We start from the raw sequence: 15,953 nt of genomic DNA, 5'->3' as shown, positions 1-15,953 counted from the left end.
AAGATTTATATTAAATAACAATACAAAATTTATTTATTTATTTAATACAATAAATGAGGGGATTCTAGGTGTGATTGAACTTCAACCTCCGAGATGAATGTATATTAATTGCTGAATAAAGCTCGTGTTGGGAACAATATAAAATTCAACAACAATAATATTTTTAGGTTTTTAATCTAGTATATGAACTTTGAGATTATTTCATTTTGGTTCTTAGAAGAAACTATAACGGGATTTTAAATTTATTTTAAACTATTTTTTGTTTTTAGTTCAACGAAGTAAGAATTCGAGATAAATAATATATTTCTTTAACTAATCGAGATATATTCACATTAACTTTATTTCAAATGCTTTTTTAAACCTATCTTAAACGAAGATATTTACCTATGTAAGTAGAGGTAGAATTGGAAAAAAAAGATGGTCACAATAGATCGTTTTCAATTCTAATAAACTAAAAACTAAAAATTCCTCTTTCATTTCAATTTGAATTGCTCTACTTGGTTTGTTTCAATCTAGCTTCCTTTTTTTTTCTTTTTTATTCTTGTCAAAAACTTGGTCCTGAGCCGTTTGAAATGACTTTTGAGAAAATAGTTTTTAGGTAAATCTAGACATTTGTTTCAAATCAATGCTTTCTTGAGAGATATTTGGCGTGTTTGAGAATAATTTTAATACGGTCAGAATCAATTTTACTAACGTCAAAATCACTTCTATTTCAAAATACACATGTTCGACACTAATTCATGGGTGATTTATGAAGCACTCAATGATTTTGGTCAATTACTTCGGGAGGTTATTTTTCAAATTTTTTTGTAAAAAAAATTAGCAAATTAAATTTTAAAATAATTATGGTTTTAAAAATTTAAATTTATCTCAACTAAACAAATTTCAAATTTAATTTTCTGTTTCACCTTAAATTTTGAGAAGTTTTATTTTCTTTATTTCTAAAATTTTTGTTTCTTTAACTTTATCGTCTTTAATTTTGTTTATTTTCACTAAATTGTTTTTCTAGAATTTTTTACACTCTAAAATTCTAGTTTCATCTCTTTCTAAATTTATTTTTCTCTCTATTTTTTTATTTTTTTTCTCACCCTTTGAAATTATTTAATTTGATTATTTAGTTATATATAAAAATTATAATTTTCAAATATATGTTAAACGTGTCGTCTACATCTATAGGAAAAGAAAGTTCAAAAAAATCAAATAAAATTTGTGGAATTTGCGATATCATTTGCGATTTGGGGAGATATCGCAAATCTTCCTCCATATTCACAAATTTCCCCATATTTTTAAAATAATTTTTTTTAGTAATATTTATAAAAATCCGTCAAAAGTTTGGTTGAAAAGCCTGTCACATAGTTTCTTTTTTTTTTTCCTTATTATTCTTCTTTTTTTTCGTTTTTTTTAACATTTTCAATTTTTCGTTGTCTAATGAATCAAAAGTTTTAGTAAGAGCCATCGCGTAGGACTTTTTCCTTATAAATATACTTTTTAATTAATTTGTTTGGTTTTTTTTCGTTTTTCTTTTAAATATAGCATTATAAATGTAATGTGAAATTTTAAATCTTTTACATATAAAATAAATTAATAACACTTTAGTTGAGTTATATTTCGCAGGTAGTTGATGGTAGATAATGGAATTAATTGTAAATTTGAGCATAACTCAACTATTAAGACATCTATCTTCAATCAAGAAATTGTAATCTTGAATTTCCATCCTTACATATTATACTAAAAAAAAGTAATGAATTTGAAATTGCGAGCTCTCCATTTAGCTTGCTAGTTGGAAGATTCTTATTTTTGTTATTTTCTTAATTTTAGTCTATACATTTGTATAAAATTTAGGCAAAATGTTGGAAATTGATGTTATTTATATGGCTTGCACACAAACCTCCTCTCTCTTAAATGTTTTTTTTTTCCTTAAAATGTATTTTTTGGCCTCTAAAATCACTTGAGAAATAATACTAAACCCTCCCTAAGTTAGCAATTCTTCTAGAAATAGTATTTAAGCCATTCCAAATACACACTTAATTAGTGTTTCTTCTAAAAATGATTTTAAAATAACATTCCCTTAAAAAACACCAATTCACTAATATATCTAACTTACCTATTAGATGAACTTTACACAATTCAATAACTTTAAGGGATAAGTATACAGGTAGACTTTTAAATAACCTAATTACATAAATGACTTAAATGTTAACAATTTACAGATTTGTCAAATAGAGATTTGGGCCGGTGTGAAAGTTACCAAATTGCTCATATTCATATACTTATAATAAATAAATAAAACTTTAAACTCTAAATCTAAAACCCTAGACCCACTGGAGATAATTTCTCTTTTTAATTAAAAATAACAATAATAGCCCTAGATGGTAAATCCTAAATTCTAAACTCTAAATTTTAAACTCTAAAAAATATATTTTAAAATATAATAATATATATAATAAAATGACATTTATTGTGCAATTTGGGAACAAAAAAAAAACTAAAAATGTAGATTTGCAAATATTTAAAGAAAATGACATTTGTGAAATATCTCTAATTTTAGAGCTAAGACTAGTAAATACTCAACTTTATACTTACAAACTAGCCCATTGGGCCAAGATGCAACCAACTACGCATAAGAGATTTTAGAAAGGTTGCTCCAAGTCCATTATAGCCCAAAATTGGATGGAGGGGGGAGAATTTTGTGGCAATACAAACTTTCTTCCTTCAAACTTTTTTATTTTTATTTTTATTTTATACAACATGTGGAGTGGGGTATGGGGGTTCGAACTCATGACCATATGTGCCTTAACCACTTGAGTCTTATGCTATATAAACAAAAATTGCAAACACCATAAAATACCTATAACGTGTTAACACAATAAAATAACATGATGATCATGTAATTATAAATTTCTCAATCTTAAATAAGAGTAGAGAAAGCTCATACAAAAATAGAGGTTACTTTTTTCATGTTTTTCTTTCCTTGATATGTTATAAAATTTGACTCTTTTGTCGAGAAGAGAATTTAAAAGATATAATTTGAAAGAATAAGTTTGGTTTAAGATCATCCCATTAAACATAACTCAAGGACATCATACATACAATCTTAAATGAACTCTTAAATTTTATTTCATTCAAATAAGTTTATAACTCGATACATCTTCTTTTTTTATACAATACGTGAGATAGGAGTTCGAACTCATGATCATAGAGTGGCTATAACCTAATACAATTTATGCAATTTGTATTGGACTCCCATTCAAATAAGTTTAAATCCCAATTAAAAGCTTAGAATTCATAATCTAAGGTTAGATTGATAGGGTTATTCTCCAACTGAAAAAGTTCTTGGAGCAATGGAGGAGTTCCAACTTCGGCGGTGCCTTCTAACATTTGGGTGACCTTCATCATCGACGGTCTTTGGGCCGCGTCTGGATGAACGCACCACAATCCCACCATCGCCATCCGTTTAAATCTTTCGAAATCCCTCAATATCTCCGGCTCGTTTGCCACCACCGTCTCCAGATTTCCGGCCGCCGCGCAACACAGAACCCAATTCGACAGAACCAAATCCTCCTCCTCACTTTCTTCTTCGACTCGATCCAATTCAATGTGCCTTCTGCAACAAATGATCTCCAGCAGCATTACTCCATAGCTGGACACGTCTACCTTCGCCGTTACCGGCGCTCCCCTCAGCCACTCCGGCGCCATGTACCCGAACGTCCCTCTCGCCTCCGTGTTCGTTCTCGTTTGGTCCTTGTTCAACAGCTTCGAGATCCCGAAATCGGCGATCTTCGTTGTGTAATTCGCGTTCAGCAGCACGTTTTGGGGCTTCACGTCGCAATGGATGATCTGCGTCTCGCACTCTTCGTGTAAGTACGCTAATCACCTGGCGATTCCAATCGCCATTTCCACCCGCTGTGTCCAATTAGGGCTTTCGCCATTGCCGAACAAGAACCCCGATAGTGCCCCCTTCGGCATTAGCTCGTACACTATAAAAAGCTGCTTCTTGTCCTCCACGCAGTAACCTAACAATCTGACCAAATTCTTGTGATATGTCCGGCCGATGATTGTGAGCTCCGTCACGAATTCCTCCCTGGATCTTCCTTACAGTAATTCATTACAGTTTCCGGCCGACATCCTTTGGAAGAATTACTCGGATCCAAATGAACAAAACCTGGCAAGCAATCGCAGGTTCTTGTAACGTTATCGGGTGATATACAGAGCCCGTTTAAGCCGCAAACGGTCTTCACAAGGCAGGGGTCTACCGAGCCATTTTGAGCCAAACACTCGTAGAAGTTTAGAAGATGAAGAAGAAAAGAGAGAAAGATAATGGATTTGGACGCCATTGTCGTAGCTGCTGAAAATGGTCCTTGGAAGTTGCTTCCTTGTAATGGTGTCGCCATTGATTAACCACAAAAATTGACTTCCAAGTCGTTGCTAAGTTTAGAGTCTTTAGACAAGGCAACGAGGATGAGGAAACCATTGTTTAATTTATTTTTATTCGGTAACTCTATGAGCTACCTATTTAACTGGTTTTGAGATGAATATTGATACGGTATTAGAGTTCAAAAGACTACAAAATACCTTTCGACAACTTATTAATGAACGAATTTTGGGACTCTCCCGTACCTATTAAGGCTAGTCATCATTAGCTCTTTGTCTTTCTAGTAGCTTTCCTTGCTTCGTCATACCGGCGAATGGACTTACTGACTAAGTCACTTACGGTTTGGAACCTTTGCTAGGTGCAACAGTTACTGGACATCTAAGGGTAAAACATTGTTTCGATACGGGCCGCTAAGGTGGCACCAAATCGAGACAAGAACATCTCATCTAAAGATGGAATGGGACCAATATTGGTAAATCTAAGAAGTATGTTAAGAATCTTTATAAATGAATTTAAATTGATTAAAACTATTATCGATTTTTGTAGGACAATAAATATTGGGACGGGAGATTAAACCTTCAACCTTAAAAAAATAATGATGTCACACACAATTTACTAATAATCAAACTACAAAAATGCCCTCGTTCAGTTCTTTCCAATTTACCGGGTCCTTTTTCTTCGTGGAGAATTTCCTCCCACTTTCCATTATGTCTCGAAAAGTAATTTGTCACGTCGTTATCGTATTCAATTTCATTATCTTCAAATTTAGTGTTCAAATACCTTGACTTGGCAAGAAAGAAAATAGAGGAAAAAAAAAAGAAAGCGTCGACCTTGACTTGTGTTTTACTATTTTATGTACACCTTGTTTGCTTCTCGTACCGTGGCTTGTCGCTGGTGAAATGAATTAATGAGCTTTTGTGTAAGTTCCGGGTTATTTCCTAAAATATAGGATATTTGTAAACTATTTTGAAAGGTGGTGAGGACAACGTTACCTCCCGTGCTTCCACAATGGTATGATATTGTCTGTTTTGGGTATAGTCCTCACAATTTGCTTTTGGTTCCACCCAAAAGGCCTCGTACAGATAATTGTCCTCTCCTATATATTTATAATCTGTAACTTTGTTTGCAATCACCTTACAACCCCAACAAAAAGGATAATACTTTTTTTATGGTATTTAGTTAAAATAAATATATATTTCTTTTAATATATAGGTTAAAAATCACATTTTAGTTCCGGTACTTTCATGACAATTTAATTTTTAAACTTTAAAATTAGTAATGATTTAGTTTTTAGGTTTTAATGATTAATCCTAAGAGAAATAGGGGGTGTCTACCAACTAAAGTCGTACCAATTAAAGAGTTGTTGCTTCAAACTTGGTTTAAATTTGAACCAATTAACGCTTTAGAAAAAGGAAAGAGAAATAAGAAAGAACCCCAACTACCAATTATCGCCACCTATGCTAGAAGTAGAAGTTGCAATGTCAAGCAGAAGCAAACCCTCAAATCCCAAGAGCCAAAGAGCCAAATTTGAGAAACAAAACATGATCATAGATGTTTTTTTTTTATTCGTAGAGATTTCAACTTTCAACTTTGATCGATAATATATACCTTAATTTGTAAGTCGAGAAATTAAGAAATTTGAGTTTTGAAGATCATAGAGAATAATATAATAATATGTTAGTAACAAGTGACGGTTAATATTAGGCATTGATGTGGAACTTTCATACTACAATAAAATAAAATCATAATAAAGTTCTCACCACCTTTAAATCTATATGATTTGGGCATATAACTACTACACACATTCATTATTGGATTTACTCAAACATCTAAAAATTCTCTCTAATCTCACTCAACAAGTATTTTAAAGCAAGACAAGACTAATTAAAACATAAATCGAAACTTGGTGCTCATTCGAGCAAAGGAGGGATTCTCACTTCAATACTTCCTTGTAGCATTAGCACAACCTGTTTCATGGATGGTCGAAGGGTCGGATTTGGAGAAATGCACCACAAACCCACCATTGTCATCCTCTTAAACCTTCCATAATCATCCATTGCTTCAGAATCATGGCTTATTATGGCTCTTAATCTTTCTGCTCTAGCACAACTTACAACCCAGTCCAAAAGTGCTATTGCATCATCATCCCCCTCTGTTCCTTCTTCAACATTCCTTCTACGAAATATGATCTCTAACAACATCACACCAAAGCTATAAACGTCAACTTTTGTTGTAACAGCTGCATTCTTCACCCATTCTGGTGCCATATAACCCCTTGTTCCTCTGATCATGGTGGCTGTTCGTGTCTGGTTTTTCTTCATGAGCTTGGCTACGCCAAAATCAGCGATTTTTGCTGTGTAATTGTCGTCGAGGAGAATGTTTTGTGGCTTTATATCACAGTGGATGATCTGGGTTTCGCACTCTTCGTGCAAATATGACAGCCCTCTTGCAATTTCCATCACGATTTTTGCTCTACTTGCCCAGTTGAGTTTTTGATTTTCCTTCTCCCCAAACAGGAAATTTGACAAAGGACCGTTTTTCATGAGCTCATAAACCAACAATCGATGATCTCCTTCATTGCAGAATCCCAATAGTCGAAGTAAGTTTTTGTGATGAGTCAATCCAATTACTTGGACTTCTGTTATGAACTCCTTCTCCCCTTTTTCAAACACCTTCTCCAATCGCTTCACGGCGACCTCCACTTTTTGATCTCTCAAAGTCAAAATCCCATCATAGACTGCCCCAAAAGATCCTTTACCGAGTTGGTTTTTGAACCCATCAGTTGCTTCTTTCAATTCGTTGAATGAAAATGCCTTCAAATTCACCTCCAATTCCTTTGATTTTGCAGGCTTCTTCTTTTGTAAGAACCCCTTTGTGATGGGATGATAGTAGACGGCTGTGGCTGCAAAAAGCACTGCAAATGTTGAACAGAGCACAAATAATGCTAACAGAGCATTTAATTTTTTATGCCCTTTAGGGACGTTATTAATTATGGGAACTTTAAGAAATGCCACAAGATTAGTTGTGTTAGGAATGCTGCGTCTAGCATTTAACAATGGCATCCTCTTCTTGTAACACCCACGGTTGAAATAAACAGCTGCCATGGAAAAACAGTCGCTCCTCACAGCTTCCAGGCACTGGCTCCCATCCGATGATTCGACCATCTCCACATCAGAGTCCTTGAGAAATGGGAAATCGGCATTTTCAAGCCTAACAATTTTGAAGTCCAAATCTACAGAATTCGATGAACAAAAGTCCACGGTCACATTCGGGTAACACCCTTTGGAGGGTGTGCTTGGATCGATTGGCAAGTACCCTTCCAAACACTCACAATTTATGGCTTCATTATCAGGTGAGGTGCAAAATCCAAACACCCCACAAATGTTGCTCACCATACAAGGCCATTCAATGAACTTCCACGCTGTTATCCACCCCTCATTGCCGCCGCTGCTGACGCTCTTAATCCGGTACAGCTGCCGGAAGTTCCCTTGATCATCGAGGGTTGCTCTGTGGTAGTAGTCTTCTACCTTTACCAAGTCTGGCAATTTGGTCGTCATAGGATAAATAATTGTCGTGTCATTGACAACAAACAACAGTGCTGTCGTCTGGTTGAAGAACGATGGTGGTGCTCTTGTTCCCAGTGGTGTCAGTATATTTGTAAGCAGGGTCGTTATATCGAAAAGCAGTCATAAGGATATTGCCGTTTGCAGCAACATCCAATCTGAATCGGCCGGTCGAATAGTCGACTGTTCCATCGGCATTCGAGTACAGTTGCTTGCCCATTCGAAGGACCTGTGTTAAGAAAACGTATACAAGATTTTAATTTACTCAAACTATAAACTTAAAGCTTTTGAGCCCAGTCTTAGTTTAACAACCTGTCCGGGCAAAAGGGTGTCGGTCGGATGGTCGAAGCTCTGCCATATGGGATTGGAGGAGGCATCAAGCAGCATCAAGTTGCCATCGTCGGACATCAAAGCAGAACGCCCCTCCTTGACATTGCTGACAGAAACTGGGGTTTTGTTGGCATGAATCAGCCATAATTCGCCGGTGGTGCTGAGACTAATGGTGGAACCAGCCTGCGCTGGGTCGTCTCTGTTGGCAGACCATACCACAGTTCTCTCAGGAATTTTGTCGAACACTACGCCGGCAATGTATCTGCCCTCGGCAATCTTTTTGAACCCGAAGGCAAACTCGCCGTAGGACGATCTCCAGAAATCATTCGACCCAGCAACGATAGTGGAACCCAATTCAATCACCGCGTTGTTCGGGGACTGGGTCTGCGCGCAACAGTGAAGAAAGCAGAGAAGCAATAAGAGAGAAAGATGAAAAAGTTGGATGGCGGCCATTGAAAGAAGTAGTCGATAAGTTAATGGCTGTATGAATTATGATGACAATGATATCATATCCCAAGGGGGTGTCGTTTCATCTTTTTTAAAAGGAAAAGTGGAAGAAAATGTTTGGCCCCTTCGCCTGCCTCTGTTTCGCACAGAAAAAATCCATCCATCAAACTTTTTTGGAATTTGACGATTCAATTACAAATTTGGTCGATATTTGACACTTGTTTGGACCAAAAATTTATAAAAAGATCCAGTAAAAAAAAATCAATTTAATTTATTTGAATTCAATTCAGTATTAATTATCTCAAAAAAAAAAATCAGTATTAATTTAATCCTCTTAATTTTAAAAGTTTTACATTGTGTTTCAGTCGAATTTCACAAATTATCCTGTATACATATTGCTTTTTTTCAAGTAGAAGTTTTCTTTAGTTAACTGTCTCGGTGGAGTGTATTAAGGTTTAAGGTTAAGTAAATAAAATAGGTACATCTTTTAAAATGGGTAAAACACAATTTAGGATTCACTTATATTTAACCAAATTATAGGGACAAAATAAAATTAAACCTAAATTTCAACTTTTAAAATCATATAAGACTAAGTTTGTCAATGTCAAGAAATAATAATGTTATGGAGAACGAAAATGACCCGAAACGAGACAAGGAGTTGAAGTCTGATTGGGGAAGACCGGCCCGAGACATAACGGGCCGGCCAAAAGAGTGACCTAACGCCGGGGCAGAGAACGAGGAAAGCGACCAGAGGGAAGCCCAATGAGCCACGAAGGGCTCGGCCCCGACCCAGGGCTCGGTCCCGAGCCGTGCTCGGCCCACGGCCCAGCCAGTGATCCCCCGTCTTCGATCGACGATGTCGCCCAGGCCCTGCAACGGTGAATTAGGGTTAGCTACGGAAGATTCTGGAACAACTTCGCGCTATAAGTATTGATCCAGCCTTAGAGGTATAGGGGGAAGAGAGTTGACTACATTTACGTTATTCTCTTGCTAACTTAAGCATCGGAGCTCGTATGACTAGAGTCACACCGGTTTAGCTCGATTTGATTTTGCAGGTACTAGTCCCGGATCAACAAGTTTGGTGGATGCGAGGTAGTGAAACGGAGGACCGAAATCCACGCATCAACAATTGGCGCCGTCTGTGGGGACGATACAGCAAAACGAGTTTCGTCGAAGCAAAATCCCGATCTGAGGTGAAATTTCGATCCAAGGCGTGTAGGGTGCAGTGGCCGACCATTCAGGCGAGGTAGGACGAAGCCCTGATCATCGACTTGGTCCGAAAGCGACATGAATCCTGATGAGAGCCATCGGTGCTTCAAAGAGAAGAGCCTGAAAGAAGCGGCTGATCACTTAGATGAGGCAAGACCGAGCCCTGATCGTCAACTTAATCCGACCACCCTTGACGGGGGAGAACCAGTGTCGGGCCTGAATAAAGCGACAGACCTCTCGGGAAAGGCGAGGCCGAGCCCTGGTTATCGACTTAATCCGACCACCCTTGATAAGGGAGAACCAGTGGCGGGACTGATTAAAGCGAGAGATCTTTCGGGAGAGGCAAGGCCGAGCCCTGGTCATCGACTTAATTCGACCACCTTTGACAGGGGAGAACCGGCTGAAGAGGTAGAATCTGTCCCTCTGACAGCCGAAGATCGACGGGTCAACATCGGAACCAAGTTGGGGAGTGAGGAAAGAGAAAGCCTTATAAACTTCCTCAGAAGCAACGTTGATGTGTTCGCATGGTCACCGGAGGACATGCCGGGAATCGACCGAGGAGTTATGGTACATCGACTCAACGTCGACGAGAGCTGTAAGTCAGTGAAACAGAAGCGTCGCACGTTCAACCAAGAAAGGAACGAGATTGTAGCTGAACAGGTGGATGAGCTATTGAAAACAGGCTTCATTCGGGAAGTACATTATCCCCAGTGGATATCCAACGTGGTGCTGGTAAAGAAGCCAAACGGCAAATGGAGAATGTGCATCGACTTCACGGATCTAAATAAGGCCTGTCCAAAGGATTCTTTTCCTTTGCCTCGAATAGATCAATTGGTTGATGCCACTGCAGGACATGAAAGATTGAGTTTCATGGATGCCTACTCTGGATATAATCAAATCAAGATGCATGTACCGGATCAGGAGAAAACTTCTTTTGTCACGAGTCGAGGCTTGTATTGCTACACCGTGATGCCGTTTGGACTAAAGAATGCAGGTGCAACCTACCAACGAATGGTGAATCGGATGTTTGCAGCCTTAATCGGCAAAAATATGGAAGTTTACGTAGACGACATGCTGGTAAAGAGTCGAAAGAATGAGCGACACGAGGAGGATTTGGCAGAAGCGTTCGACATCTTGCGAAAGTACAAGATGAAGTTGAATCCCACCAAATGCACGTTTGGAGTGACCTCAGGCAAGTTCCTGGGATTTTTAGTGCACCAAAGGGGAATCGAAGCCAATCCAGATAAGATCAAAGCTGTTCTGGAGATGGATCCACCTAAAACTCTGAAGCAGCTGCAGGGACTCAATGGAAGGATAGCAGCACTCAACAGATTCGTTAGCCGTTCCACTGACAAGTGCCTACCATTCTTCAAAATCTTAAGGAAGAAAGGACAATTTGAATGGACGGAAGAGTGCGAGGCTGCCTTTAAGGAGCTGAAACAGTACCTAGCGGCAGCTCCACTCCTCGCAAAGCCGATCGTGGGTGATGAGCTCTACTTATACTTAGCTGTATCCAGCACTGCGGTGAGTTCCGCGTTAATAAAGGAAGAAGATGGACGACAATCCCCAATTTACTACACAAGCAAGCAATGGTAGATGCAGAACTTAGATACCCACCAATGGAGAAGCTGGCATTGGCACTGGTCACTTCAGCTCGGAGACTACGCCCGTATTTCCAAGCTCACAAAATAATGGTCCTCACCAACTTTCCCTTACGACAGATCTTACAAAAGCCAGACACTTCTGGACGACTGGTAAAGTGGGCTGTAGAGCTCAGCGAGTACGACATTCACTATAAGCCAAGAACTGCCATGAAAGGGCAGGTTGTGGCAGACTTCATACAAGTATATAGTATCGACCCACAAGTGGTTGAGGAAGAACAACTCTGGACACTCTACGTAGATGGGTCCTCAAATTTTCGGGGATGCGGGGCAGGACTCCTACTAATCTCTCCAGACAAAGAAAGGTTCGAATATGCGCTGCGATTCAACTTTCATGCATCCAACAACGAAGCCGAGTATGAAGCTCTACTAGCAGGACTAAAAGTGGCCATGTACGTTGGGGTCAGGAACATACTAATACTTAGTGATTTACAGCTGATTGTGGGTCAGGTGAAAGAGGAGTTCCAGCCTAGAGAACCGCGAATGGCGAAATACCTTTCACAAGTAAGAAACCAGCTCGACCAGTTCTCAAAATATGAGATTCGACAAATTCCACGTGCTCAAAACGTCAACGCCGATGCGTTAGCTCGACTAGCTGCGGCTTATGAAACCGACTTAGGCAGAACTGTACCGGTCGAGATTCTACCTGAGCCAAGCATAGAAGCTCAGGAAGCCATGGATATCGACAATCAAGGGCAACCAGAAGAAAACTGGAAGAGCCCTTTGATCAAATATTTGAAAGATGGGATCCTGCCTACTGAAAAGATAGAGGCCCAGCAGCTACAACGACGAGCGGCCAGATATGTGCTTAAAGACGACAATCTGTACAAAAGAGGCTACTCGTTGCCGCTTTTAAAATGTCTAACGCCCGATGAAGCCGACTACGTCATGAGAGAGATACATGAGGGTGTTTGTGGGAGCCATTCTGGAGCACGATCCCTAAGCCACAAAATAATTCGACAAGAGTACTACTGGCCGACCATGCTGAATGACACGAAGCAATTCACCAAAAAATGCGACAAATGCCAACGGTTTGCAACCGTACCTAGACAACCGCCAGAGCCTCTGACAAGCATAATGAGTCCTTGGCCCTTTGCTCAGTGGGGAATAGACCTTATAGGGCCTCTCCCACTAGGAAAGGGCCAGACCAAATTTGCAGTAGTGGCAGTCGACTATTTTACTAAGTGGGCCGAAGCCAAAGCCCTAGTGACAATTACAGAGAAAAAGGTCACCGACTTCATCTGGAAGAACATAATTTGCCGCTTCGGAATACCCTACGCCATTATCAGTGATAATGGGAAGCAGTTCGACAATGCTGCCTTTCGAGAATTTTGCAGGGAGTTGGGCATTAAGCACATCTGTTCCTCGCCAGCACATCCGCAGGCTAATGGGCAGGTTGAAGCAGTCAACAAAATTATCAAAAGAACTCTGAAGACCAAATTAGAAAAGCTCAAAGGGTTGTGGGCAGAGGAACTTCCTAACGCATTATGAGCATACAGAATGACACCTTGTACTTCGACAGGAGAAACGCCATTTTCATTATCATTTGGCTCTGAGGTGGTAGTGCCAGTCGAGATCGGACTCCCCTCCCCAAGGGTAGAGCAGTTCACTCTACTTGACAACAACGAATCCGAAAAGCTCAACCTCGACCTATTAGAAGAACATCGAGAAACAGCACGACTACGAACGGCTGAATACAAAAATCGAATAGCTCGATACTACAACTCGAAGGTCAAGCAACGTGACTTTAGAGAAGGTGATCTGGTGTTAAGAAAGGTTATGCCCAATACAAAAGATTCAACTAGCGGTGCGCTCGGGCCAACATGGGAGGGCCCATACAAAGTCACTAAAGTGGTGCGAATAGGCACTTATGCTTTAGAAGACCAGCGGGGGAAGGCCTTACTACACCCGTGGCACGCCCAACACCTCAAAAGATACTACCACTAGTTCGACATATTTCTGGACATTTTTATGTTTCTCCATTATTTGGACCAACTAAGCTTATTGTAACCAAATCTTCGACATGATGATTTTCCTACTAATAAAGTATTCGACGTTCAACGTGATACTTGAGTTCTTATGTTCATTCTGAAATAAATTTCTCAAGCAGGGGGCATCATATAAATATCTACATATCTACGACCTGAACATCTACATATCTACGACCAATCAAGGAACTCAAAATTGGGACGGACCTAGAAGCAGGTCGATAAGCTGAAAGCCAATCAGTGAAACCAGGGAAAAGAATCCCGAGGTGCTGAGAAAGGCATGCGTACGGGCCCAGCAAGGTTAAAACAGAAAACAGGCAAGCCTAACCGATCAACGAAACCCACGGGTAGAAAATCATATGGCAAAAGCCAAAATAGGTTAAAAACCCGAGGGTGTTGATTTAACTGGGGGTAAAAAACCGGCAGAAGCCAAATATGTTAGAAACCTAAGGGTACCGACTAAACTCAGGGTATAAAGGCCATTGGCAAAAGCCAAGTGGGTTAGAAACCCGAGAGTAAACCCTGAGGTATAAAACATGGGCAAAAACCAAATAGGTTAGAAACCCAAAGGTATCGACATTAGTTCTGTTAAAGTTAGATCCCAAGGCCAAAATGGTTTAAACTCAGATGAGAATAAAACCAGGCTCAGGAGACTTGATTATGGTCAACAAAAATTGGAAAAACTTCCAATTCATGAATAGTATCGACAAGTTCAAGGTACAAAACCAGTGGCAGGAACCAAGCACTAAGATCCAAAATTGGATCAAAAGCTTTTGGTAGAAGCCCTGTGCGTTAGCAACCTTCCCATTTTTAGCCAGTGATATACAATGATCTCGTGGTAACGACAAAGCGACAAGTACTCTGAAAACAAAGATCATTACACAATTATTCGTCTTCTGTTTTGAGAGTGGGGGCCATTGTTATGGAGAACGAAAATGACTTGAAATGAGACAAGGAGTTGAAGTCTGATTGGGGAAGACCGGCCCGGGACATAACGGGCCGGCCAAAAGAGTGACCTAACGCCGGGGCAGAGAACGAGGAAAGCGACCAGAGGGAAGCCCACTGAGCCACGAAGGGCTCGGCCCCGACCCGGGGCTCGGCCCACGGCCCAGCCAGTGATCCCCGTCTTCGATCGACGATGTCGCCCAGGCCCTGCAACGATGAATTAGGGTTAGCTACGGAAGATTCTGGAACAACTTCACGCTATAAGTATTGATCCAGCCTTAGAGGTATAGGGGGAAGAGAGTTGACTACATTTACGTTATTCTCTTGCTAACTTAAGCATCGGAGCCCGTGTGACTAGAGTCACACCGGTTTAGCTCGATTTGATTTTGCAGGTACTAGTCCCGGATCAACAAGTTTGGTGGATGCGAGGTAGTGAATCGGAGGACCGAAATCCACGCATCAACAAATAATAATAATAATAATAATAAATAATAAATTGTTGACCTTGACTTGGACGGTGGGTACAAGTTGTATGATTGTTACAATGTGGATGGTGAAATTAATTAATGAGCTTTTGCGCGGGTTCGAGGTTATTTCCTAAGATATGATAGTTGTAAACTATTTTTAAATATATAATAGTTTTTCTTTTAGTGTTTACATAAATATTGTTAAATAAATATGCATTTTTAAATACAATATAAAGTTTGCAATTTTATCAAAATAGTACAAACAAAATCAAACTCAGATGTAATGTAAAATACCAATAAAAATGAAAAATTGTGGCATTTAGAAAATACATATAAAATTTATGTTATGAACTAAATTTTCTCTAGGTTTTTTTTCTAAGTCAAATAAAGTGCATTTGAATAGTTAAACACTTTTGAGTAAGCATATCTGCAAATTTTTCCAATTCCATAAAACTAACACATGTTACTTTATTTAAAGTTGAAGGTTCAATCTCTCATTTTACTTTAAGAAAATATGTAGTATACATATTTTTAGTCAAATCATCTATATAACAAACAATTTTAATTAGGTTAAATTATAAATTCGATCTCTTCACTTTTGGGGCTCTATCAATATATAATTTCTAGATTTTAAAACGTTTCGATCTCTTATCCATATATTTTGAGGAGTTTGCAAACTTTCAAATTTATGTTTAATAAAGTCTTATCGTCAATAGTTTAACATTTAAACGACATGTTGACAATAAAAGTGAAGGTGTCTTAACCCGTCAAACTATGTTCAAGTTGGCCACAGACTCACTATATTATATTATTTAAAGATTACACGATGGATTGAGTTTTTTTTTTGGTTGGTATCACAAACCTTTAATATATACATATATATTGTTTGAGTTAAATTCAATTTAGAAGTTTATTTGAATTTTTTAAAACATAAAAAGATTAAACAAAACTGAATTAGAGACATATTAAAA

At 38.8% G+C, this 15,953-nt stretch overlaps 2 protein-coding genes and 1 pseudogene across 3 annotated transcripts; 2 read left to right on the top strand and 1 right to left on the bottom strand.

Annotated features, from left to right (window-relative positions):
* Positions 1 to 3,094: 3,094 nt before the first annotated feature.
* Positions 3,095 to 8,809, bottom strand: LOC111009325 (G-type lectin S-receptor-like serine/threonine-protein kinase LECRK4; annotated as a pseudogene). The gene is made up of 3 exons (XR_015790795.1): positions 8,248 to 8,809; positions 6,292 to 8,164; positions 3,095 to 4,092 (listed from the first exon to the last, which is right to left on the bottom strand). The product of XR_015790795.1 is annotated as a G-type lectin S-receptor-like serine/threonine-protein kinase LECRK4 (transcript).
* Positions 8,810 to 11,540: 2,731 nt separating this feature from the next.
* On the top strand, positions 11,541 to 13,073 carry LOC148211170 (uncharacterized). Its single transcript, XM_088123903.1, has one exon. The coding sequence runs from the start codon at positions 11,541 to 11,543 to the stop codon at positions 13,071 to 13,073; it is 1,533 nt and encodes a 510-aa protein (XP_087980029.1).
* A 9-nt stretch (positions 13,074 to 13,082) lies between these two features.
* LOC148211169 (uncharacterized) lies at positions 13,083 to 13,529 on the top strand. The gene has a single exon (XM_088123902.1). It carries the CDS (start codon positions 13,083 to 13,085, stop codon positions 13,527 to 13,529), a length of 447 nt encoding a protein of 148 aa, XP_087980028.1.
* Positions 13,530 to 15,953: the final 2,424 nt, after the last annotated feature.

Source organism: Momordica charantia, assembly GCF_013281855.1.
Source record: "Momordica charantia cultivar OHB3-1 chromosome 5 unlocalized genomic scaffold, Mcharantia_2.0 BLBB01000005.1, whole genome shotgun sequence".
Classification (NCBI taxonomy): Eukaryota; Viridiplantae; Streptophyta; class Magnoliopsida; order Cucurbitales; family Cucurbitaceae; genus Momordica; species Momordica charantia.
This window is presented reverse-complemented; position numbering and strand designations above follow the sequence as displayed.